Here is a 25,521-nt window from a genome sequence, read left to right as displayed (position 1 = left end):
TGGCTGTACTCAGCTTTTATGTGGGTTCTGGGGTTTGAAACACATGTCCTTGTGCGTGCATAACAAATGCTATCACCTGCTATCACCACCGAGCCACCTCTGTGGCCTCTGCTCTCCGTTTATTGAAGTGTGCGTACGCACGCCAGGATGTATGTATGGAGATGCGAGGGTGACTTTCAGGAGTCGGCTCTCTCTGCCTTGTTAAGGCAGCACCTCTCTGGTTCCTGCCGCGGCGTGTATTTGAGGTGCCGGAGGCCCATGAGCTTCTGAGCATTCTGTCTCTGCCTCCTGTCTCACGCTGGGAGTGCTGGGCTTACAGATGGGAGCCACCACATCCAGCTTGTTTACTTTCGTCTGGGGATTGAGTTCAGGTCATTAGGTTTGTGCAGCGAAACCTTTTACTTGCTGAGCCAACCCCAGTTGCCTCCCTGGTTTTGAGTATGTCGTACACTTATGTAATTTCTCTTGTCTGCTCTAATACGGAACTCTTTCTGTATCTGTGAGCCATCCGTGTGCAGAGGCCATGCCAATCGTCCCTGTATGGTTCCAGTTCTAGTGTATGTGCTGTCAAGGTGAGCACCTCACATAGTTTTTCTGAGTATAAGAGGGATAAGGTGAGAAGATGCCTGTCTTTTCTCATCACCCAGTAGCCCAGGATAGTCCCCTGATGGCCCCTGTCCTGCATGGATGGTCCCTGTTAGATCCTTATACATCAGTGTTTCTATAACATGTTATGCTTACCCATCCTCTATTTTTATTCAAAAACAGCATTAAATATACTTCCGTATCTTGTTTTATTTTATTATATTCTTTCTTTATTTATTTTTTGAGACAGGGTTTCTCTACACAGCCCTGGCTGTCCTGGAACTCAGTCTGTAGTCCAGGCTCTCCTCGAACTCAGGGATCTGCCTGCCTCTGCCTCCCAAGTGCTGGGATTAAAGGCATGTGTCACCACTGCCCAGTTGCTTTTTATTGTTAACTTAGCCATACATTGTGGGTAAACTTCATATCAGGGTCTCCATTCTTTTTTATAGCTACATAGTATAACATTGTATGAATTACTGTTTCAAAAATGGAAGGTACTAGATCCAGAGTTTGAGGCCAGCCTTGGCTACATAGTGACTTTGAAGGTATCCAGGCCTATGAGACCCCAACAAACCAATCAATCAATAAAAAAAAAAAAATGCTGTAAAGCTAGTGTTGGGGTCTTGTAGATTTCTGATGTTCAGAAAGACAGTGTGAAGATAGGACGTACTGAGGTAGCATCTTGCGAGGACACACTTGAATTTTGTGGGGCCACCTTTAGACATGACCGTTTAGTTGCTGGATTCCCTGCTGGAAACCCTGTGTCTTATATGACAAATGTGAAAGGCACAGTTCAGGTGGGGAGAAACACCCCAGCGTTTCGCCACCTTCAAGCTGGAAGGGTCACGCTAATTTTTTTTTTTTTTTTTTTTTTTTGAGACAGGGTTTCTCTGTGTAGCTTTGTGCCTTTCCTGGAACTCACTTTGTAGACCAGGCTGGCCTCGAACTCATAGAGATCCGCCTGGCTCTGCCTCCCGAGTGCTGGGATTAAAGGCGTGCGCCACCACCGCCCGGCTGGGTCATGCTAATTTGGTACCGGCTTTTACTCACTTCCGTTATCTCCTGGAGTGTTTTGAGTCAGGCAGTTGCAGCCCCTGGCTGTCTGCTTCAGTAGCAGTTATCCAACTTTGGAAGTTCAGGGTGGGCAGACATGAGAGGGAGGGGCTGGCTAGGAGCAGAGGTGGTCTGGAGGGTCCTGCAGAAAGTTAGGCCAGAGGGCTGCCTGGAGCTGTTGGCTCTGGAGGGGCCGGGCAGGAAGGGTTGGATTAGGAAAAACACTTCACACGTCTTGGACAAACGATAGGCCGGACATGGACTGCCTGGAGATGATTGATGAGAGAGAGGGGCCTGAGTCAATGAGTTTTGGAAGGAGAGTGTATTTTTAGATCATCTTTTGTAATAAACCCCAAACGTGACTTGAAGTTAGAGCTTCAGAGAGTTGAAGCTGAGCTGTGACTATTGGCTGTAAAGGACCAAGAAAAGATGAGGCTGGCCGGCCGGGCCGATAGTGCCAGTCTCTGTGACCTAGACACAACATTGCGACATCGGTGAACTCTGGCTGCTTGGTCTCGTAGCAGTCATTGCTTCCTTCCGTTTCAAAATGCCTAGTGGTGCCAGTGACTCATGCAGCCAGATCCAAACTCTGAAATATTAATAGGTGGAGAGCCGAGATGCCAAGGGAAGTGACTCTGTCCCTGGGATGTGCATGGCTCACAGCCTGTGATGGGGGCTGGGGAGCTGCTTGCTGTCTGGTGCTGGGCACCCCTCAAGCTCCCAGGAACAGCACCTGTGGCGAGGGCTGTAGCTCCAAACTCCCCAGTCCAGGGCTCAGAGATTAGGAGACATGTAATGCAGAGTGTCTGGGAATCTGGATCTGTCCCAAGGGCAGCCTAATTTTAGGGCAGTTGAATGTCGTAAAACCGCTTCATTATCGAGTGTGAATGTGGAGTATTAATAGAAATAACTACTAAAGCACAGTCACTTGGTGTTTTTATGGCTGTTCAGTACGGCTTTTGTTTTTTCTTGTGGGTTGTTTTTTTTTTTTTTTTTTTTTGAGACAGATTCTCACTCTAGCCCAGGCTGGCCTGGAACTTGCACTCTGTACCACTTGTGACAGACAGTCCTGGCTCCACCTCCAGAACGCTGAGATTACAGGCATGAGCCACCATGCCCAGCTCGCTGTTCGACTGTTGTCATACCAGGTATCCCCGTGTGTCATGGAGCTCTTATTAATAGTCCAGGTCTTTGGAGGTGAGAGACCAGAAGACTGAGGACTGTCTAGCCTAGCTCAGAAAAAAGAATTTGTCCTGCCAGGCCCTAGGTCCTCAGCCTGAACTCCTGGGGTTCAGGTAATCGAGAAGTGCTAGCTGTGAATTCATGTGGTTTTGAGCTGAACCCTGATTGAGGGCTCTGACCACAGACTCGTTTCAGACCACGGTGTGGTTAGCAGTCTCCGTGGAGCTCAGCTGGCCACAGCCTCCCTGTATCTCAGAGAGCACAGGGACCACCAGATGGACACCCTGTGTCGGCGCTTGACAACTGAGACCCCTGTGGACCTTCTGGTCAACAACACTCCTTGTTCCCAGTCACTTCGTCAGCTTTCCTTAGGTTTCATGTGCAAAATGTGGCAGCTTAATTAGCTTGCCTCAGAACACTCCCAGCTCCTAGGCTCTGAAGTTACCTTACATTGCAGAGATGTGTGTGCATGTGCGCGTGTGTGCGTGTGTAGCTTTTTCCAGACAGGGTTTCTCTGTATAGTCCTGGTTGTGCTGGAACTCACTTTGTAGACCAGGCTGGCCTCAAGAGATCCACTTGCCTCTGCCTCCCGAGTGCTGGGATTAAAGGTGTGTGCCACCACTGCCCAGCTTCTTATTTTCTTAAAAAACAAAACAAAACACCACCACCAAAAACCCCAGAGGGCTTGAGTTGAATTTGTACGTGATAAGGTTGAGGAGAGGCAGAGAAAAGCAACTTTTGTTTTAGATCTGTTTTTTCCTTCCCTCTGATAGTTTGACAGGTAAGGGGATTTGGCCCAAACCAGAACTTTTTGCCACGCACACACCTGTTCTCAAGGGCTTAGGTATCTATTTGGAAATTACTGCTTTAAAACCGGAAAGGAACTGGGTGGTGGTGACATAGGCCTTTAACTCTAGCATTCAGGAGGCAGAGGCAGGCCAATCTCTGAGTTTGAGGTCAACCTAGTCTACAAAGAGAGTTCCAGGACAGCCAAGGCTACACAGAGAAACCTTGTCTCGAAAAACAAACAAAACCAAAACCTGGCAAGGAAGTTGGGCAACCTGGCACAGGCCTGTACTCCCAACACTGGGAAGGCTGAAGCAGGAGGATCAGGGATTCAAGGCCAGCTTCAGCTGCATGAGATTTTTATCTCAAAAAACCAGACAAAAGGAGAAAGGAAGCCGGGCGGTGGTAGCGCACACCTTTAGTCCCAGCACTCGGGAGGCAGGGGCAGGCAGATCTCTGTGAGTTCAAGGCCAGCGTGGTCTACAGAGCGAGTTCCAGGACAGACTCCAAAGCTACACAGAGAAACCCTGTCTGAAAAAAACAAAAAACAAAACAAAATAGAAAGGCCCTGTCAGAGAGAGCAGGGGTGGCACATGGCCCCTGCTCCCCTGTTACTTAAGATTTAGGACCTTGGTCTGTCTAGCGCTCTCTCTCTCTCTCTCTCTCTCTCTCTCTCTCTCTCTCTCTCTCTCTCTCTCTCTCACACACACACACACACACACACACACACACACACACACACACACCCCGTGGCTCCTCCTGCCCGTGGCCCCTCCTGCCGGTGACGGTCCTGTGTGAAGGATGAAGTTTGGCCCCTGTGAGCTCCGGTTGCAGCCTGGCATCGAGAGGGTGCCCGTGTGAGAGGAATGCTGGCACTCTGCTCCAGTTCCTGGAGTGTGAGATGGGGAGCGAGCGCCAGTAGGACAGCTGCTGTGGGTGAGGGGTCCCGAGTTCAGGGTCAGGATCCCGCCTGGCAGAAGCCACTGTTCTCTCTGACTCTGGGTGGCAGTGTCACTTCTCACCCCTTCTTAACCCGCTCCACCTGCACCCCGTTCCCTGCTCCTTTGCCATTTAGGGTGTTGGTGTGGGTTTTTGCAGCAGGTGGCCGAGGAGAAGCAGAATGTTAAAACCATAAATTAGGGAAGTGCTGGGGTTCCTTTCCCCTTCTATTTTGATACTTCTGATACTTCTCTTTTACTCTTTACAGTTTCCCTTGTTTTTCCAGTTCAGCTGGAGGTATGATTGACAAATATCGGAAAGAAAAAGTATGGATTACATTATACAGTGATGTTTTAATGTATATGTACAGTATGAAATGACACCACAAGCTAAAGAGTTGCTTATTCGTGTGTGTGTGTGTGTGTGTGTGTGTGTGTGAGAGAGAGAGAGAGAGAGAGAGAGAGAGAGAGAGAGAGAGAGAGAGAGAGAGAGAGAGGGAAAGAGAGAGAGAGAAGAGCATTTATGACTGACTCTTTTGGGGCTGAAGAGATGGCTCGGTGGTGAAGAGCACTCGCTACTCTTGCAGAGGACTCAGAATTGGTTCCCAGAACCCACATGCAGCCATCTGTTGCTCCAGTTCCGGGGAATCTGGCGCCCTCTTTTGGCTTCCATGAGTGATGCACACATGTGGTGTATATAGACATGGAAGCACATTTGAAAAAATAAATAAATCCTGAAAAAAATGTTTCTTATCCGTTTACAAGCGCACAGTGTATTATTCTGCCTGTAGTCACCATCCTGTACAGTAGGTCTCTAGAACGTGTTCACCCCATCTACAATTGGTACCTTTGACTAACAATCCATGAGCTTGCTGCGTGCAGCAATATCTATCTTTCGATGACTGGATTTCACTTTTAAAAACTTAGCATTTCATTATATGTACAGACTAAATTTTCCTTATCATTGATTATATATATTTTTAAATTAAAAAAAAAAATTGAGGCAGGTTCTCACTATTTAGCCTGACTCTACCTCCCAAATGTTGGGATTAAAGGCATGTGCCTTCCTGCCCAGCAAAAATAAAAATAAAGTAAAAATAAAACAAAATTGTATATTTATGTGTGCGGGTATGGGCACCTCAGTGCATGTGCCTTCAGAGGCCAGAGACATCACATTCCTTAGAGCTGAGGTTATAGGTGATTGTGAGCTGCCCAGCCTGGGTTCTGGGAACCAAAGAGGGTCTTTAGCAGGAGCAGTATGAACTTTTAACTGCTGATTCATCTCTCCATCCCCTGGAGAGGTGGGGTCTTACATAGTTCAGGTCAGCTTTGGACTTGCATAGATGAGGATAACCTTGACCTTTTGACCTTCTTGCTCCCTCTTCCCCAGTACTGGGTGCACCTGTGTGCACCACCTCACCTGGCGTAGGAAGTGTTGATGGAGCCCATAACTTGCTGCACACCAGGCAAGCACTGAGCTGAGCTACATCCTAGCACTGAGTCTATAATCCGTGTTGAGTTGCCTTTTGCATGTGGGGTGAGTTAAGGGTATAGTTTCATCCTGTTGTGCATGGGTGGCCACTTGTCTCCACACTGCTTACTGGAGACACTAAGCTTTTATTGTGGTTGTTAGCGCCATTGCTGGAAATCTGTGGACCATAAATATGAGGTTTTACTTTATGGGCTCTGTTTTGTTCCATTGCTCTGTGTATCTGCTTTTTTATTTTTTTGGGGGTGGGGTGGGGCAGGGGCAGAGGTGGAGCTGGTTTTGAGGCAGGATGAAACAGGCAGGGAAAATTCTGGGAACATGAGGAGGATGGGCGCCCCTCACTCAGGAATCTGGTTGAAGCCACAGGAAAGCAAGAACAATTACCAGCTGCTTAAGGCTTTCCTCTTCCCATCTGCAAACCTGCAGTCTTCTAGGCATCTCACCAGAAACCCCATTTGCAGAGAAAGGACTTCCTCTAAAACCCTTGTGCAACACTAGGGGCTTCTGGTTTTCCTTTATCAGATTATGATCCCGCCAGAGGCATCTCTCATTTAAGAGACAAAGAGGGGCTGGAGAGACAATGGCGTAGTGATTAAGAGCATTTGTGACTCTTCCAGAGGACCCAGGTTTCAGGTCCTAGTACCCACATGGAGGCTAACGACTATCTGTAACTCTTGTTCCAGGGGATCTGACACCCTCAGGCATGGATGCTGTGCACATCCATCCATGCAGGCAAGACACTCATATACAAAAAAAAAAAAAAAAAAAAAGGTCTTTTCAGTAACCTCTTTTTCATAATTTATTTTTATTTCTTTTATGTTGCCTTGGTGTTTTGTCTGCATGCATGCTTGTGTTGAGGGGTGTCAGATTTTGGAGTTACAGACAGTTGTGAGCTGCCATGTGGGTGCTGGGAATTGAACCCGAGTCCTCTGGAAGAGCAGTCAGTGCTCTTAACTGCTGAGTCATCTCTCCAGCCCCCAATAACTTCTTGAAGTACCTTGAGAGACACCAAAATGATCTATATTGGTAATGCTAAGACAATTTATAGCTTACTCACAGTCGAGGAGTCCATACTTATACTTGGGTGTGTCTTTCTTCTTAAGCTTATATTAAAGTATCTTCAATAAAAATCTCCCAACTCTGCTTGATAAACTGGCTAGTCCTGAAATTCTTTCCAGTGTTGAAGGCATGAATGCTGGGTTGGCCCAAGTCAAGGCCCTAAAAGATTAGGGAGCTCCAGTTGCTGAGGATGACAATGGGAGCCGCGTCTCCATCTCCTCCCCACTGACATTTTGGTTAGTGTAGAGTGGTAGTATATTTGAAGCTGGGGAGTATGGACCTCCAGCTTTTGTTCTTTTTGTTCAAGACTGCTTCGCCTCTTTGAGATAAATTTTAGGATTTCTTAAAACAATTTTAATGGAAAATGCATAGGACTTGGATAGGAACTGCATGACTCTGTAGGTCCCTTTGGGTAGTATATGTCTTTTAAACAATTATTCAGGGTCTGGAAAGATGGCTAAGTGGTTAAGAGCATGAGCTGTTCTTCCAGAGGACCTGGGTTCAATTCCCAGCAACCACATGGCAGCTCACAACTGTCTGTAACTCCAGTTCCAGGGAATCTGACACTTTCACATCAATGCACATAAAATTAAAAAAAAAAAAAACTATAAACAATTATTCATTCTTCCAACCCATGTACATGTGTGTACTAGGGTTTTTCTTTTGGGCTATCAGCCAGCCCCCAAATCATGACACATGGTGACTTATTATTAGTTTTGAATGCTTGACCTTAGCTTAGCTCTTTTCTGGCTGGTTCTTTTAACTTAACCTCTTTCTCTTTATCTGCCTTTTGCCTTGAGGCTTTTTACTTTTTTTCCCTTCTGTATGTATATTTTACTTTCACTGCTTCTCACTGGCTGCCTGGCTTCTGACTCTGGGCGTCTCCCTCATTCTCTCCTCCTCTTTCTCTTGTTCCTCTGGAGCCTGGACTTCTCCTATTTATTTCTCCCTGACATCCCCTTCTGCCCTTTCTCTGCCTAGCTATTGGCTGTTCAGCTCTTTATTAGACCAATCAGGTGCCTTAGGCAGGCAGAGTGAGACAAATGCAACACATCTTTACATAATTATCAAATACAGCATAAACAAAAGTAAAAGTAACACACCTTTATAACTGTAATTAATGAGGTAATTCCACGTAATTTATCTGGTAATCAAGAGAGATTTATTTCTGGGGTAACTTACAGCCAATAGGGGTTGGTTACAGGATCTGGGAGAGATGAGATACTATTCAGCGGACAACTCTGGTTTGGTCTCCCATCCAGCTTCCAGGACCATGAGGTATCCAGAAGGGGCCAGCACGTACACACTTCGAGTCTTAAGGGGTTCCCTCTCAGCCACGCCCCAGGGGCAGGTCATAGGCGGGTGTGGCAGTTACCTGCTGTCACACTAGGGGCAGTGTTTTAAGGTCAAAGCTAGAACAGCTACCCACTACACACCTTTACATAGTTAAAGAAATATTCTGCAGCAAAAATGAATGTAACACATCTTTGCCTAATTAAAATAATATTGTATAACACATGCCACTCCATTTTTTTTTTTTTTTTAAATTCTCCCAAGACAGGGTTTCTCTGTGTAGCCCTGGCTGTCCTGGAACTCACTCTGTAGACCAGGCTGGCCTTGAACTCAGAGATTCACCCACCTCTGCCTCCCGAGTGCTGGAATCACTGCCCGGTGTCACTCAATTTTTTAAAGCCTATTTAACGTGTATGACTGTTTTGCTGCATGTCCGTACACGTACCATTTGTGTGCCTGGTTCCTGCAGAGATCAGAAGGTGGCACTGGATTTCTAAACGTGGAATTACGGATGGTTGTGGGCTGCCGGGTCCTCTTCAAGAGCAGCCGTTGCTCTTAACTGCCGAGCCTTCCCTCTGGCCCCTCTCTCCTCTTTTCTTTCTTTATTTCTTCTTCTTCTTCTTTTTAGATTGGAAATCCCCTTCGTTATTGAAATTTATTTCTGAGTTGTTGGCTTGTGTTTTGATGTTGTATATGGAATCGTGTTCTTTATTTTTCAGATAGCTTGCTGTCAGTGTATAGAACTGTACCGATTATTTACAATATTAGTTTTTTTTAATTTTTTATTTACTTTTGTGTGTGTTCATGTGTGCGAGCATGCTGCCGTGTGTATGTGGAGGTCAGAGGACAACTTCGGGGTTGGCTCTCTCGTCCCTCCCTGTACGTGGATTCCAGAGATTGAATTTCGGTCATTGTGCCCGGCAGGTGACTTTACCCACCGACTGAGCTGTCGTGTGGGTCTCTCTCTATAACTATGTTTATGATGTTTAGTGGGACTTGCGAACACTCCCCTATTTCCTTGTGTTTCCTTCACCATTCTCTGTTTAATTTTATTTTCTTTTCCTCCCTTAAGAGCTGAACTGTTTGTCAGGCGTGTCGACACAGTCTTGCGATCATAGCGGTTGGGAGGCTGAGGGAAGAGGATAGGGAGCCGGGGTCAGAGATTAAAAAAAAAAGTCAGCAAAACCCAAGAAAAGCCTCGAACCTTCTTCCTCCATCCGGTGTGCACTTCCCTGTCCTCTTTACAAAGCAGTGACCAGGCCGCCGATGGGTCTGTTAGCGACTAATTAGGTCATTCTCATTCAGAGACAAATTCCGGAGCCGCACACAAGCTCCGCTCTTGGCCCGAGGCCATCTGTGCGTTGCTGGGAGGAAGGGAAAGACGGGCATGGTCAACTCCACCAAGGACTCCTGTGCTGTTGGTGCAGCAGAGGAGGGAGGGGAGAGAGCAGCAGATTTAATCTCACTGCCACGGTCGAGACCTCTCCCCCAGATGTGTGGGACGGAAGAGGGAAGGCTGGTCTGCCTCTGAAGTTTCCTTCTAATATTAGCTTCCAACTTTTTTTTAATAATCAGGAATGTGTGCTGAATTAAAATTGTAAAGTCCTCTACCGCCTCACACCTGTTAAGTGGTGACTCCCATCCTGTCCCTCTCCTAGGGACTCAGACTTCATTAGTGATGTATTATTATTATTACTATTATTATTATGTTGTTGTTGTTTTTGTTTTGTTTTGTTTTTCGAGACAGGGTTTCTCTGTGTAGCTTTGGAGCCTGTCCTGGAACTCACTCTGTAGACCAGGCTGGCCTCGAACTCACAGAGATCCGCCTGGCTCTGCCTCCCGAGTGCAGGGATTAAAGGCGTGCGCCACCACTTCCCCGGCTTTATTATTATTAATTATTATTAGTGTGTGTATGCACAAAGGCCAGGAGAGGGCATCCAATTCCCCACCTGATATGGGTACTGGGAACCGAACTCTGGTCCTCTGGGAGAGCAGCCAGTGCTCTTAATCACTAAGCCATCTCTCCAGACCCGTTAATGATGTTTCTGGCCGGAAACTAATGGGTGTATCTTCATCTTGCTTTGAAGGGCTCAACATATGCACTAGCGGAAGTGCCGCCTCGTGTGAAGAATGTCTGTCAATTCACCCCGAATGTGCTTGGTGCTCCAAAGAGGTATGTGTGATGGGGAGGGAGAAAAGGGGGGGGGGACCCACAGCACACAAATGGACCTCAGATGCTGAGCAGGTGCTGGCTCATTCCCATGTCTCTGACTTGTTCTAGATATTTGCCTACAAGAGTTCTACTGCAGAATTAGATCTTCAGCCCCCACTACCTCACCTCTCCAGGGTTTTGTTGTTGTTGAGACAGTCTCATTAAGTTGCCTGGGCTGGCTCTGAATTGGCTCTCTGGCCTTGAGTTTGCATTCCTCCTAACCTCCCCTTCTCCTAACCTGAGATTATATCCTGTGCCAGCAGGCCCATCTCAAAGCTTCCTTTTCTGGGTTCTTTCTTTCTCATTTTGTTTGCGTGTGGTGCTGAAACCGAAGGCCTTGTGTACCTAGGCAAGTGCGTTAGCGTTGAGCAATGTTCTAGCCTCGGTAGACAGGGTTGCTCACTACGTCACACTTTACTTTGGTTTTCTTTATCGGGGATTGAGTTCAGGGCCTACCTGATCCACCACTGAGCTAAATCCCCAGCCCACAGGTTCTGGTGGTTTTGGTCCCTTTGTAGTGTTGAATGTTAATCGGAGAAACCAGATTGTGTTTTCTTTGACGTGGGAACCAGTGAGGACTCTGCTGTAGGCTCCTGATCTTTGGGCGAGCATTTTGAGGAAGAGCTGAGCTTGGAAAGTGAGTTTCTTGTGTAACAACTCAGGCCTTGGGCTAGTGGTGTCTATAAATACCATAATGTAAAGTAACGACTCTGCATTTAAAGGAAGTTAAAAAAAAAGTTTATGCTGAGCCACTGTGGCCTAGGAAAAAGGATTCCAGTACATTCTACGATGGACAAGTTAAATGACTTTTGTAGTCACAGAACAAAAGGAAGTCAGATGTACATTTGCTGCTCACATTGGTGGTAGCATCTGGCAGGCTCTGCCACAAAGCTGGGGATCTCTTTCATAGGTTTTCTTTTTCTTTACTTTCATTTATTAATTTATTTTTCTTTTCAAATTTTTAGTTAGAGACAGGGTCTCACTATGTAGCTCTGACTGACTATTCTGGAACTCACTATGTAGACTGGGCTGGCCTTAAACTCACAGAACTCTGCCTCTGCCAAGTGATGGTAATTAAAGACATGTGCTACCATGCCCAGCCCTTATTTATTCATTCATTCATTTATTTATTTATTTATTTATTTATTTATTTATTTATTTATTTGTTTATTTATTTACTATGTGTATGTGTGTGGGTTTGTTCATGTGAGTGCAGAGGCCAGAGCTGCCCAATGGTTCTGGGACTCTGAGTAGAATGCTCTTACTGGCTGAGCCATCTCTCCAGCCCTGTAGGGTTCCTCTTTTCTTTTGTAGGGTCTGGGATAGTTGGTCTTAATTGTTAAGTTGGTAGAGCCTAGGATCACCTGAGAGCAGGGTCTCTGGGCATGCCTCTGGGGAGTTCAATCGATGACATTAATTGAGTGAAGAAGACCCACCCTCTGTGGTTGGAGCCATTCCCTGCCTGGGATCCTGGACTGTATGTGTAACTTGAGAAGGGGAGATGAGTGAGAGCATACTTGGATCAGTCTCTGCTTTGTGATTGTGAGTGTCATGTGATCAGCTGCCTCAAGCCCCTGCTGCTGAGACTTCCTCACCTGATGCATGGCACCCTAGAACTGTGATGGACTGTTCCCAGAACTGTGAGCTAGAGTAAGCCCTTTCTCCCCTAAATTGCTTTTATTAGAGTCTTTCCTCACAGCACCAGGAAAAGAAACAGAGACAGGGTCTCTAGCCCAGGTTGGCCTCAAGCTCCCCATGGAGGTGAGGATGGCTGTGGACTTCTGATCCTCCTACTTCCGTTTACTGAGTGCTGGGACTACAGGCTGTGCCGCCGCCCTTGGTCGATGTGGTGCTGTGTGTGTGTGTGTGTGTGTGTGTGTGTGTGTGTGTGTGTGTGTGTGTTGAAACCAGGACCTAGTCCGCGTTAGGCCAACGCTCCACCAACTGCGCTGTATCCCCTGCTCTGCCATAGATTTTTGATGCTACAGCATCCTTAGTTTTAGGATAGGTGGAGCCCAGAGTCCGCCACGATTAGCGATGAAGTTTGTTTTGAAGTTGGATTGAGTACTACGGGTAAATAGATCTTAAAGGGCCCAAGGCTGCCCAGGATAGTTTTGATTCTTGACTTACAGATGCTTATTAGATAATTAACCTCCATGGAATGATTTTAGTTAAAAGATGGATATAGCCAGGTGTGATGACGCATGCCTGTGATCTTAGCACTTAGGAGGCTTAGGCAGGAGGACCTTAGGTTAGAGGCCAACCTGGGCTACACGGCAGGACCCTATGTCAAGAGCAAAACAAGGGCTTGAGAAATGGCTCAGCAGTTAGGAACACACACTGCTTTTGCAGAGGACCCAAATTTGGTTCCCAGGACCCATACCCATGGGAGCTAGCAACAACCACCTGTAACTCCAGCTGCAGGGAATCTGACACCCTCCTCTGTGCTTTGAGGATACCTGTGCTCACATGTACACATACCCACACACACAGACACACACATAACACATAATTAAAATTAGAAAGTAAGCCGGGGGGCGGCGGTGCACGCCTTTAATCCCAGCACTTGGGAGGCAGAGGCAGGCGGATCTCTGTGAGTTCGAGGCCAGCCTGGGCTACCAAGTGAGTTCCAGGAAAGGCACAAAGCTACACAGAGAAACCTTGTCTCGAAAAACAAAAACAAAAACAAAAACAAACAAACAAACAAAAATTAGAAAGTAAATCGGGCTGGAGAGATGGCTCAGCAGTTAAGAGCACTGGCTGTTCTTCCAAAGGTTGTGAGTTCAATTCCCAGCAACCACATGGTGGCTGAAAACCATCTGTAATGAGATCTGGTTCCCTCTTTGGGCCTGTAGGGATACATGCAGGCGGAACACTGTATATAATAAATAAATAAATCTTTAAAAGAAATAGAAAGTAAATCTTATTTTAGAAAGTCAAAATGACAACAAGACTGTCATTTTTTTTTTTCTTTTTTTTTTTTTTTTCGAGACAGAGTCTCACTATGTAACCCTGGCTCACCTGGAAAACTCTGTGTAGACCAGGCTATCCTGGAACTCACAGAGATCCCTTTGCCTCAGCCTCCCAAGGGCTGGGATTAAAATATGGTGTGATTTTCTCTTCAGCACAGTGGCTGTGCCTTAATCTCCTGCTATTTCAGCTAGCAACTATGACTCCTCACTTACCCGCCTGCTGCAGCCTGGCATGAATTCTGTTCCCAAAGGCACCGGCTCTGCTGCTGCTACTAAAGATAGCTTTAACTAAATCTCTAGTGTTCTATTTATAAATAAGACTTGAGATTCAAAGGCTGGGGTGAACACCTGCTAGCTCAGAGAGGTTGAGTAGCAACTAGCTGACCGTCTCTCCTTGTTGGCGTCTCTGAAAAGGCCCCTCCCTCCAATCCACCAAATGAACAAACAAGATGTGCCACTCCAAATCCCTCCCTACTACTTCCAGTGTGTCTCTCTATCTCTTCCAGATAACCTCTGATGCTCTATGATTACTTTCTGTCAACTAGTTGCTCTCTCAGCCTCTTGACCCAAGGTTAATTTTATTTAATTAATGTAAATGCAAACTTGAGGTTCACAGTGTGATCAAATATCCCCCAACAGTGTGATGCCCAGCACCATTTCTTTAAGTCATATAGGAAGGAATATGCTTGGGTGATGTTAGATATATTATTATCACAAAGCAATGCCAATATTAGGTAGGCCAGTTGTCTTAGTGTTCTGTTGCTGTCAAGAGATGCCACGACCACAGTGTCTTTCTTATAAAAGAAAGCATTTAACTGGGGCGTGTTTATAGTATCAGAGATTTAGTCCATTACTAGCTGCAGGGAAGCATGGTAACACACAGGCATCATGGTGCTAGAGAGGAGCTGGGGGTTTTACATCTGGATTGACAGGAAGAGAAAGAGCCACTGGGCCTGGTTTGAGCATTTGAAACCCAAAGCCCGTCCCCAATGACACACTTCCTCCAACAAGGCCACACCCATTCCAACAAGGCCACACCTCCTAATCCCTCTCAAGTAGTACCATTCCCTTATGACCAAGTATTCAAATATTTGAGCCTATGGGAGCCGTTTCTATTCAAACCACAACACCAGTTTTTTCCCTCCCTCTCTCCTTCCCTCCTCCCTCCCTCCCTCCCTCCCTCCCTCCCTCCCTCCCTCCCTTCCTGCATTTAGTGCCTTACAAACGCAAACACGATACTTGGTCACTAGGACAATGACATCATATGCACCAGAGTATATTTAGCACCAGAATCGCTGCCACTTTGGCACAAATGATGTCAATAGAGGGAGGCATAAAGTACACATCACCTTACATCTTGGTTCATGAGGAACACGTTCTTTGAACAATGTTTTGCATGAATTAAGCACTATAATAGTCTCATTGTAAAATTTTAATATTTGTCCTGGGCTCTAAACCTAGTGTTTAGGGGAAATGAACAATTTCTTTTTTTTAAGACAGTTTTTTTTCTGTCCTAAAACTCATTTTGTAGACCAGGCTGGTCTCGAACTCACAGAGATCTGTCTCCGAGTGCTGGGATTAAAGGCGTGTGCCACCACCACCACCACCACCACCACCACCACCACCACCACCACCGGGCCAAAATGCTCAATTTCTAAGCTGCTCTTTCTTTTTCTTTTTCTTTTTCTTTTTCTTTCTTTCTTTCTTTTTTTTCTTTTTTTTTTTCTTTTTTTTTTTTTTTTTTTTTGAGACAGGGTTTCACTGTGTAGCTTGGGTTGGTCTGAACCCACAGAGATCCACCTACCTCTGCCTCCGGGGTGCTGGGATTGCAGCTTCTTGTCTTGAAGGAAGTTTCCAGGTCACTTCTCTAAACTGTTGTTAGAACTGTGGAGCACAAACTCTCCCTTTGTGAGTAACAGGAGGCAGACTTGTAGTTTGGGCTGGCTCAGTCCGTGCGGCGTGGTGCTTGGTGTGTGGGAGGTCCAGGAGATAGCTTCTGGAGGTACTAATACACTTGTTTTATTGATGATGTTCTGAGTCCCAGAGAGGTGGGGCAACTCCTTCAAAGCCACACACACGTGTCGGAACTGGGCTGGGATTTGCCAGCCTCGCTTCTGAACCTCAGGTCCCCTAGATGACGGTGCCTCTTAGCACATGGACTCAGCGACCTCCGTGTGGTAGGAACCCGTAACTAAACAAGTTACTCCGAGAAAGGGACCCGTGTGGAACCGACTTGTCCTGTTTGTAGTACCTTTGTTATGAACCTTCTCTGGAACCATTTTTAGTTCTCTCTGACCTCCAAGCCAGATCCAGGTCCTCAGGTACTTGCTTCCGGCTCACTGCTGTCCCTGGTCCACCCTCAACGCTTCTGTCACCGAGGGGAACTGCTGAGACTCCCGAATGTCACTTGGTAAAGCCCAGCATAATGCCCCATGCTGCTACCTCTCCTTGGGGGCCTCCCCGGGTGCCCCTCCTTCCCTTTGCTTTCAGCTTCTGTTTAAGGGTCAGTTCAAGCCTTGTCTACTCTGGGAAGACTTTCCATGATAGACCTGTCTCTCTGTCCATCCATCTACACAACTGCCCATTCATCGGTCCATCTGATGTGAGAAAGGGAACTCCCTCCACTGGAAACGTAGAGCATGGGTTTAATTTGCGCATTGCTGTTATCTATCCTTCTCACTGACAATGGTCCTTGCCAGTAGTATTTCCTCAGTAGGTATCAGTTGAAGGATTTCGTTGGATGGCTGTTTGTTGTTACATGCAGCGTTCAGGTCCTGCCCTGTTCTTTGCCTTTGTGTCTCCCAGTACCTCTATATTATAACCTTTTCCCATACTTATCCCCTCTTACTGGGTTAATGTGTGTTCCTGCCTGTGGCCAATGAAATAATCATCTTTTTGTCTAATCCATACTCAGTGTCTTCCCAAGGTTGGAACAGGAATTCATATTTAACGAAAGAGGCTTGCTAAACAGACATGGAGTTAGGCAAACGTTTAAATCCCAGCTTTGCCATGATTTACTCTTGGTCTGAGTCAGGGCCTTTTGTAGCCCAGGCTGGCCTTGACTTGCTGTGTATCTTAGGATGACTTTGAACTTCTGATGTTCCTGTGTCTACCTCCTAAGCCTTAGGATTGCAGGTGTATCACCACAGTCTGTTTGCTTGTTTGTTTATATAGTAGCTTACAATGTAGCTCAGGCTATCCTCAAATTCAGCCATCTGCCTTCTTAATGCTGGGGTTTTCAGGTGTGAGGTATTTCATTGCCCCACACAGCTACTGTTAATTTCTGGAAAAACTAGCCTTATATGAGGTTATGACCAGGAGGGCTTCTAATGAACTGAACCTCTATTGGTGAAATTATTAAGGCCACTCCATGTAGTTAAAAGGGAGGTTTATTTAGTGGCGTAACTTACAAATAAAGGGATAGGTAGGTTGCAGGGTTTAGGAAAGGCGTGGCGCAGTCTGGCGGTGTTCTCTGGAGAACTCTGCTCAGTCTACCTCCAGCGTCCAGGGTCCAGGAACCAAGAGACAGAGCGTCTAGATCTCGGTCTCCAGGCGCCTCCCTTGGCCCCGCCTTGCAGGCGTGACAGTTACCGAAGCCTTAATGGGGGTTGGAATTTCCAGATCAAGGTTGGAATGGCTACCCACTACAAACCTCCCAAATGGCTGAATGGGTCAGCCGGTAAATGGCTGTTGTTGCCTATGAGCATATTCTGATGAAATGTGTGGTGGGTTCTGGGAACCAGGGTCTCTTTTTTATTCTTTCTTTCTTATACAATACTTCCAAAAGCCTGACCACATACTGACAGTGAGTCAATCATTCTAAGTGACACATTGTTGGTCTAGTCTACACTCTGGGTCCCTAGCTAGCCCACTGGGTACCCTCTCTGCTTGCACAGAGCCTCATTCTTGGCTGCACTGGAATGCAGCTTCCCAACTCCGGGGTGAGGCGTCCCTGGGGCATTGGTTGTGTTTTGGGATGCTAGGGCTGGCAAATTCGGGAATGGTTTTGATCTAACTTGTGTTTTGGGATGCTAGGGCTGGCAAATTCGGGAATGGTTTTGATCTAACTTGTGTCTTAGCAAGGCGGAGTACAGCTTGTGCCTTCTGAGCCACATTCTGGGATGCTGCTAGAGGAGCAAGGTCTCTCTGCCAGGAGCATGTGACACATGAGCATACTCAGGGCTGGTACCCAGTGGATCCTAGCCAGAGTTAGCCAGAGAGGCGTTTTAATTTGTTTTGCAGACGGGATCTTAATCTGTAACTCCGACTGCCCTTGAACTCAGGGTCCCCCTTCCTCAGCTATACATGCCGGGATCGCAGGTGTGTGCAGAGTTTATCCTGTCACCACCAGCCTCATCTCCCAGGAACCCTCTGCTAGGGGACCCCGTCTCTGCATTTGACCCTAGCTGTGGCCTCATGTCCGTTTCCCTGCCACTGTGTTCTTCCGAAGGAACTGAGCTGGAGGCAGCCCATGGCTTGTCTCCCTTAGTGCTTCTTGAGGGTTCTCTGCCCGCCTCTGCAGCATGGCCCTGTTTGCATTGCTTCCCGTGGTGGCGGGAGGCTTCAGCCTTACTCTCTCTGCCTTTAGCACCAGGCTCTCCAGACCCTTTCCTACTGAGAGAGTGGTGTGCAAGCCGCGCTCTGTCTTACCCTGTCCATGGCCCTGCCTCTGTCCTCATGGCATACCCCGATCCTCTTAGAACACTTACACCTTTGGTCCTGCCCAGCAAGGTCACACAGCAAATGCCATCAGTTTATTATCTGCAGTGATAATTTTGTCTTTTTTTTTTTTAATTTTTGAGACAGGGTTGCTCTGTGTAGCCCTGGCTGTCCTGGAACTGACTCTGTAGACCAGGATAGCCTTGAACTCACAGAGGTCCACCTGTCTCTGCCTCCCACTTGCTGGGACTAAAGGCGTGTGTCGCTGCCACCACCACCACCCAGCATCCATCACTTGAACTGTAAATTTTGCTCTTCCTTCAGCCAAGAATGAGAGTGGACACTTTGGGAGCAGGCTGGGGGCAGCCCACATTCCCTCCACTGTCTCAGAGTCCCCACTACACCTGGCTACCATAAGAATGAGGAGATAGTGCAGCTGGGTGCCAGAAACCAAGGGAGAGGGAGTTGGGTGACCTAGTGGTCTATGTCCTGGGCGGGCAGGCCAGTGTAGCCTGCAAGAGGACAGGCTGAGGAGGCCATGGTCCCAGGAGGTCTGAAGACAAGTTCGGGAGGGTACGGAGGACAAAGGGAGTCAAAGCTCGCACTCAGATCTGGGGAGCATGGGTAGGTTGCAAAGGTGTGACTGTTAAGATTCAGTGAGGTGATGTGATCATGGACAGTACCAGGATGCTGGGAATTCTAGAAGGAGAAGCACCAAGCTAGGCAAGGCTGCCACTGTGGCTCTGACGTCCTGTGGGAGGGCAGTGAATTGCATGGGCGGGAAGAGGTCAGAAGAGGAAGAAGATGGGTGTGGCCCCAGCTGGGGGAGGTGCCCTTGGCCTTGGTGGCTGTGGATAGGATAGGAGGGAGGTCAAAGCTTGAGGGAGACAGGTAGGAAGCCAGGAAGCAAGAGGAACATTCTGAGACATGATGGTGGCAGGAAAGGTAGAGAAACCAGAATCTTTTTTTTTTCTTAAGCTAGAAAAGAAATGAAGTACACACACACACACACACACACACACACACACACACACACACACCAAAAGAAAACAAAGATAAAAACAAACAAAAAAACCTTCCAAAACCGGTGTTTGGCCAACTCACAATGAAATGTACGTTCATTAAAAGACTCTCTCTGTGCTGGGCTAAGGGAGCAGAGTCATCTTGGTCTACTGCGGATGCCTCATAAATATTTGTGCACTGAATTAAATGAGCCGGTTGAAAGCTGGCACAGCAATTTCTCCACCACCACCACCAGCAGCACCAATCCCCCGACTTCCCCTGCCCCGAGGCAGGAAGCCTGCATGGCAGTGAGTTTCTGGCATACCACCACACATTCTGGTTTGTCATCAGTTACCACCCCACCCCCCCACTCCCCCTCGGTGCATGAGGGCCTGCCAAGCTGGAGTGCAGCTTGCGCTGGTCAGAGGCTCTGGCCCTGCTGTATCCAGTGAGCAAGGCCAGCCACAGAGAGCAGCCAGCTTCCCCGGGCCCTGTTCGCCCTCAGCACACTCGCCTGCTGGCCATTGTACTTCTTCCCTTTTCAACCCTGTGCTTGGACCCACGAGGCTCTCTTCCTCCGATGTTCTTCTTTTCTAGGGCTGCAGTTTCTCAGTCTCTCTGACTGTTCCAGAACCAAACCCACCCATCCTTCCTCCAAACGACCACCGCATCGCCCCTTAGCCGCGATAGATAGGAGTGTTTTTGAAATAGTGCGAGGATGGCCTGGCACAGACAGAAGGGCCTGTGCACTCCGGCCTTGATGCCAGCCTCTGGAGCTGTCCTGAGCACTGGCCTGGACCGCTGGGAAAAGGGATTTGATTAGTGGAATGTGCAGGGAAGAAGGGGTTGGCAGCAGCAGCAAATAGCACCTTCAGCGTGACGTGGCAGGTGACGGAGGGCGGAGAGGCTGGCGTGGTGACTCACAAGTTCAGGTTGGGAACACCTCCCTTTCCTTTCTTGGATCATTAGCACGGTATAAAGCTATCGGGTAGGACTTGGGTTCTCATTTCTATTCTGTTACCGCTGTCGATCACTTGTCTGTGACATGGGCCCTTGGGGAGTCCATAGGAGACTTTGATCAGGGTGTTTCCGTGTGGGATCCTGGTTCACGTGGTGCTTGTTCATGTCTGAAACAGTGAGCAGCTGCAGTAGCCCTGCCATGGCCACTGGAACCCCACCTTGAACTAGTTTTCTCTTTTTCTGTCTTGAGATGAGTCCTTTCCTCGTTCCTTAGTGGTGTGTACCTCTCTGTCCTTATCAAGAAGGGGGTTTCTCCTTCAAGGCTGATGGGTGGTGGGAAGATCTTTGCGTTTGGGGCTACAAAGCATCACTGTGTTGAGAAGCATGGAGTCTGAGCTTGGCCATTTTCCTGCTGCAGAATTCTGCAGTGGCCTTGGATACAGAGAGCAATGAACTTGGGCCCAGATGTCAGGGGATGAGATGAACTCAAAGTTCTTGGGTGACTGAGACATGCAGATCTTTGATTCCTCATCGGTAGAAGAGGGATGGGCAGTAGGCCACTCATTCACTTTGGAATGGGATGTGTCCAGCACCTGGCAGAGGACTGGGTGTGAGGTCTCTGTGGTCCGAAGCTCCTGAGACGTCAGACATCCAGTGCTGTGAGTAATACCTTCCCCATCATGAGTCTCTTTCATAAGGTTTTCTAATTGGTTTCAAGATGGCTCAGAGGTTAGGGCATATTAAGTCTTCTTGTAGAGTGTCTTGAGTTCAGTTCCCACCAACATCAGGCGGCCCACCATTTCCTGTAACTCCAGTTTCAGGAGATCTGAACTCTGTTGGCACCTTTTCTTACATGTGTATATCCTCAGCTCCCCCCCCCTCAAGTGCAACACACACACACACACACACACACACACACACACACACACACACACACACACGTGCGCGTGCATGTAACCAAAAATAAAATTTAAAAGGCTTTATAATTTGATGTATCTTTATTCACAGAGATGAATGTCTATTGGGACATTTTCTTGGTTTATATCGTTTTTCACACCTGGAAGGTCATGGAGCTCAGAGCAGCCTCTGGTCTCTGTGGCTCTTGCTTTCCTCTCTTTAAATAGCCCTCTGTCCTGTGCAGAACTTAAATAACTAGGAAGGAGCTCGAGATAGCAGAGATCTTAGGCATAGGGGTTCAGCTCCCTGCTGGGGTTTCAACACTCTGTCCCTTCATTAGGCCACAGGGAAGAAATTAGCTAAGTATACCTGGACCGTGTCAGAAAGATGGTCCATTTTTAGGGCCATCCTACCTGCCTCTCATCCAAAAGTTCTATAGACGTGCCATTCCTGGTATTGTCTCAGCTGATGGGTCTGTGGCACTGGTTCTTCCGAGACAACGACAAGGTTTTTTTGTTTTTTGTTTTTTTCCTCAAAACAAGGTTTCTCTGTGTAACAGCTCTGGCTGTCCTGGAACTTGCCTTGTAGACCAGGCTGGCTTCAAACACACGGAGATCCGCCTGCCTCTGCCTCCCAAGTGCTGGGATTAAAGGCGTGCGCCACCACTGCCTGGCAAGTGACAGGGTTTGACACATAGGTAAAGGTATCTCAAAGACCATCGAGCACATTAGGGATACCACTGGGCCCGTCCCAAAGCGAGCAGCTGATCTGGGAAAGGGGAACAGTCACCATGCAAGTGATATGGATGGATGGTGCTAAGAAGAGCTCTCAGTTTGGTCCAAGTGGCATTCTGGATTCATTGTGGTCTATAAGGGGACTCTTCCTGAGATGAGGACTCTGGAGGGTGGACAGACTGGCTCTGACCTGGCGTTTGGCAGAGTGTAAGGTGGTTAGAACCATGGGAAGGATTGAGAGGAGATGCGCATGCCTGCTGGTGGTACGTCTCTGAGATGGACTGGTCCAGACGGATGCACTTCACAGTTGGAACTGTCCAGCCATTAGCTTTTAGAGCTGGAGGGGTCCAGAAACTCTTAGGGGAGCAGTGTGCCGGGATCTCTGGGCCCTTCGAGCTCTAGGCAGCTCTTGAGGCTCTGGCACAGAACCTCAGGACTGCAGAGTGGCTTGTGGGCCTCAGGTGTGGACTCTCCCTTCCCCTTTTCCTCCATCATAGAAGGTCTATCAAGACCAGGTGTGACTACCTGGGGGCCAGTTTGGAAGCCTCAGTTTTGAAGTCTAGGCCCCAAATTACATATATAATCCCCTTCCATATTCATGGAGTATAGTCACCAAGGTGTTTTTCTTTTTTCTTTTTTCTTTTTTCTTTTTTCTTTTTTTTTTTTTTTACAGTGACGATTCTCCAGGGGCTAAATACATAAGTTATTTTTTTTAAAAAAAATCTGAGGGCTGGAGAGATGGCTCAGAGGTTAAACCACTGACTGTTCTTCCAGAGGTCCTGAGTTCAATTCCCAGCAACCACATGGTGGCTCACAACCATCTGTAATGAGATCTGGTGCCCTCTTCTGGCCTGCAGGGACTCATACAGGCAGAACACTGTATACATAATAAATAAATCTAAAAAAAAAAAAAAAAAAAAAAAAAAAAAAATCTGAAATACCATTTATTATAAAACCCAGAAACAAAAGTAACTACATGGGTCTAGAACAGTGCATTTGACTTGACTTATTTAAAATACTGCATGTTAGGTGTGATGGGTTATGCCTACAATCTCAGCAGTCAGAAAGCTAAGGCAAGAAAATTGCCACAAATTTGAGGTCAGCTTGGGCTAAAACAAGAATGAATTTCAAAATCTTCTTGAGTTTTCTTTCTCCCGATTTGAGACAGGGTCTCACTGTGTAGCCCAGTCTGGCCTTGAACTCACAGAGATCCACCTGTCCCTGTGCTTCCACCTTCCAAGTGCTGTGATTATAGACGTGGACCACCATGCCTAAAGCTCTTGACTTTTCAGCCTTAAAGTTTGCAAAGATTCTCCAGTCATTGATTAGTCCTAGAACAGCCACACCCTTGATGGAGGGCGTGCCCCACTAGATTTTTATGCTTGTGCCTAGTCTGGCTTCTAACACAGCAGACTGGGGACACTGACTCATCTGAAGCTTCGCAGCCTTACTGCCAGCCAGCCAGGGATTATGTGGCCTGGTGTGGGTATCCACCCAGTACAGAAGGGAGAACAGCTTGGGCCACTTTGCCGTGAAAAGTCTTTTCCTGGTGGGACTGTAGCTCATTTGGTGGAGCGCCTGCTTAGCATGAAGCCCTGGATTCCATCTCTAGCACCTTATAAAATCAGCCCTAGCACTTGGGAGGTGGAGGTGGGCGGATCAGAAATGCAAGGTCATCTTAGGCTACAGGTAAGTTTGAAACCAGCTGGCCACATGACCCTGCCTTCAAATGAACAAACAACAAACAGCAACCAGATTTAAAAAACCAGACCCCGTTCCCAGAAATCATCCACACAGGTGCCAGAGTTTATAGCAGAGTAGAATTTTCATTTTAAAATTAATGCCTCCAACTCTTAGTGCCCCTTATTAGGTTTCCTCATTTTAATATCGCTTTCTCCCAAATTCAACTTAAGAATCAACCTTCCCAGCCTTCTCAGCCGCAACACCACCCCCTACACACACACACACACACACACACACACACACACACACACACACACACACTTCTCTTCTTTTCCTTTCAGGTTTTTTTGAGACAGTCTCATGGAGCCCAAGTTGGCCTCAGACTTGGTATGTAGCTCAGGCTGGTCTTGAACTCCTGGTCCTCTGCCCGCTGAGTGCTGGAAAATATTACTGAGACTGTCATCAATACTTCTTTACTATATAAACATCAGTAAAGATGAAAATGAAAGTATATTTATTCATCTGTTTATTTTGTCCTAATGCAGAGAAAATTGTGTTTTCTGCCACCCTAGACCCCCCCCCTTACCTCTCACCCCCTTCTACCCCAAACCTGTGCAGAGGGGTCATGTGCACGCTAAGCAAGTGTTCTGTCACTGAGCTCCACCCCAGTCCTTGTCTTCATAGCGTACATGCCTGGGAATGTCTGCTTAGTCCTCCTGTTTGTGGTAGATGACTCTTTTGAAGCGACTGATGGGCCGTGTTTTTCTTATGGTTTAGGTTTACCAGATGGTAAGATTATCTTATCAGAGAATGCAGCATTTATAATTTCTTTTATGTGCATTGGTGTTTTGCCTGCGTGTGTGTCTGTGTGAGGTTGTTGGGTCTCTTGGAAATGGAAATGGATGGTCGTGAGCTACTATGTGGGTGCTGGGAATCTAACCCAGGTCCTCTGGAAGAGCAGCCAGTGCTATTAACCTCTGAGCCTCCTCTCCAGTCCCTGAGTATTTTCTTATGGTAGAAGACGTGTGCCAGGTGTGATGGGGGTGCACACCTGAATCTCTGGTCTGCAGAACGAGTTCCAGGACAGCAAGGGCTACACAGAGAAGCCCTGGTTTTTGGTTTTTCGAGACAGGGTTTCTCGGTGTATGTAGCCTTAGCTCCCCTTGGCTGTCCTGGAACTTGCTCTGTAGACCAGGCTGGCCTCAAACCCACAGGGATCCGCCTGCCTCTGCCTCCCGAGTGCTGGGATTAAAGGCGTGCGCCACCACTGCCTGGAAAAAGACTTCTAGGAGCACACTGCTGATGTTGTGTGTTTGCTCATAGGCTCCCACGTAGCCTTTCTTTTCTTTCCTCTGTCCTTTCCCTCTCTCTTTTTACACAGTGCTGGGCTCTGACCCAGGTTTTTGTACATGCTAAGCAAGCACTATTTACTCCAGGCTACAAACACAGCCAATTTCTTCCTCTTGCTGAATGTGTAGACAGGAATGTTTTTTGATCACCAAAATCGACAGTGAAAGCAATCATTTTATGTGCTAACATTAGTTCACAAGAGGCCTGGGTGACCAGCGCCTTAGTCTGTCCTCTTAATCCTCATGCGGCATTTGGATGGGGATTAGCATTGTCTCCGCGTTCAGACAGTGAAAATGGCGAGCAGAGTTTCAGACCCCACTCTGATGTCTGCCCGCTTTTGCCTGTCTCTCCATCCAGTACTTTGGCAATCCACGGTCCGTCACCTCTCGGTGTGACTTGAAAGCAAACCTCATCCGAAATGGCTGTGGAGGTGAGATCGAGAGTCCAGCCAGCAGCACCCACGTCCTTCGGAGCCTACCCCTCAGCAGCAAGGGCTCCAGTGCCACGGGCTCTGACGTCATCCAGATGACGCCACAGGAGGTTGCCGTGAGCCTCCGGCCAGGTGAGTCTTCCTGGGGTTGTGTTGTGGGCTGTGGGCTCAGAAAAGCCCAGTGGGTGGGGTGTGCTAACATGGAAAATGGGCTTGACTGAGGTCAGAGCTGGGAGA

At 47.5% G+C, this 25,521-nt stretch overlaps 1 protein-coding gene and 1 non-coding gene across 3 annotated transcripts in view; one reads left to right on the top strand and one right to left on the bottom strand.

Moving 5' to 3' along the window:
- Nucleotides 1–25,521, top strand: part of Itgb5 (integrin subunit beta 5) — a 117,325-nt gene that overhangs the window by 6,058 nt on the left and 85,746 nt on the right. For both annotated transcript variants that reach the window (XM_059277248.1, XM_059277247.1), the window contains exons 2-3: nucleotides 10,473–10,558; nucleotides 25,212–25,416. In XM_059277248.1, the coding sequence (XP_059133231.1) occupies nucleotides 10,473–10,558; nucleotides 25,212–25,416 (291 nt within the window). The remainder of the gene's footprint in view (nucleotides 1–10,472; nucleotides 10,559–25,211; nucleotides 25,417–25,521) is intronic.
- Nucleotides 474–580, bottom strand: LOC131923014 (U6 spliceosomal RNA). Its single transcript, XR_009382471.1, has one exon. It is a non-coding gene; the product is annotated as a U6 spliceosomal RNA (small nuclear RNA).

Source organism: Peromyscus eremicus, chromosome 12, assembly GCF_949786415.1.
Source record: "Peromyscus eremicus chromosome 12, PerEre_H2_v1, whole genome shotgun sequence".
Classification (NCBI taxonomy): Eukaryota; Metazoa; Chordata; class Mammalia; order Rodentia; family Cricetidae; genus Peromyscus; species Peromyscus eremicus.
Note: the sequence above shows the minus strand (reverse complement) of the source record. Positions and strands in the feature narration are given on the sequence as shown.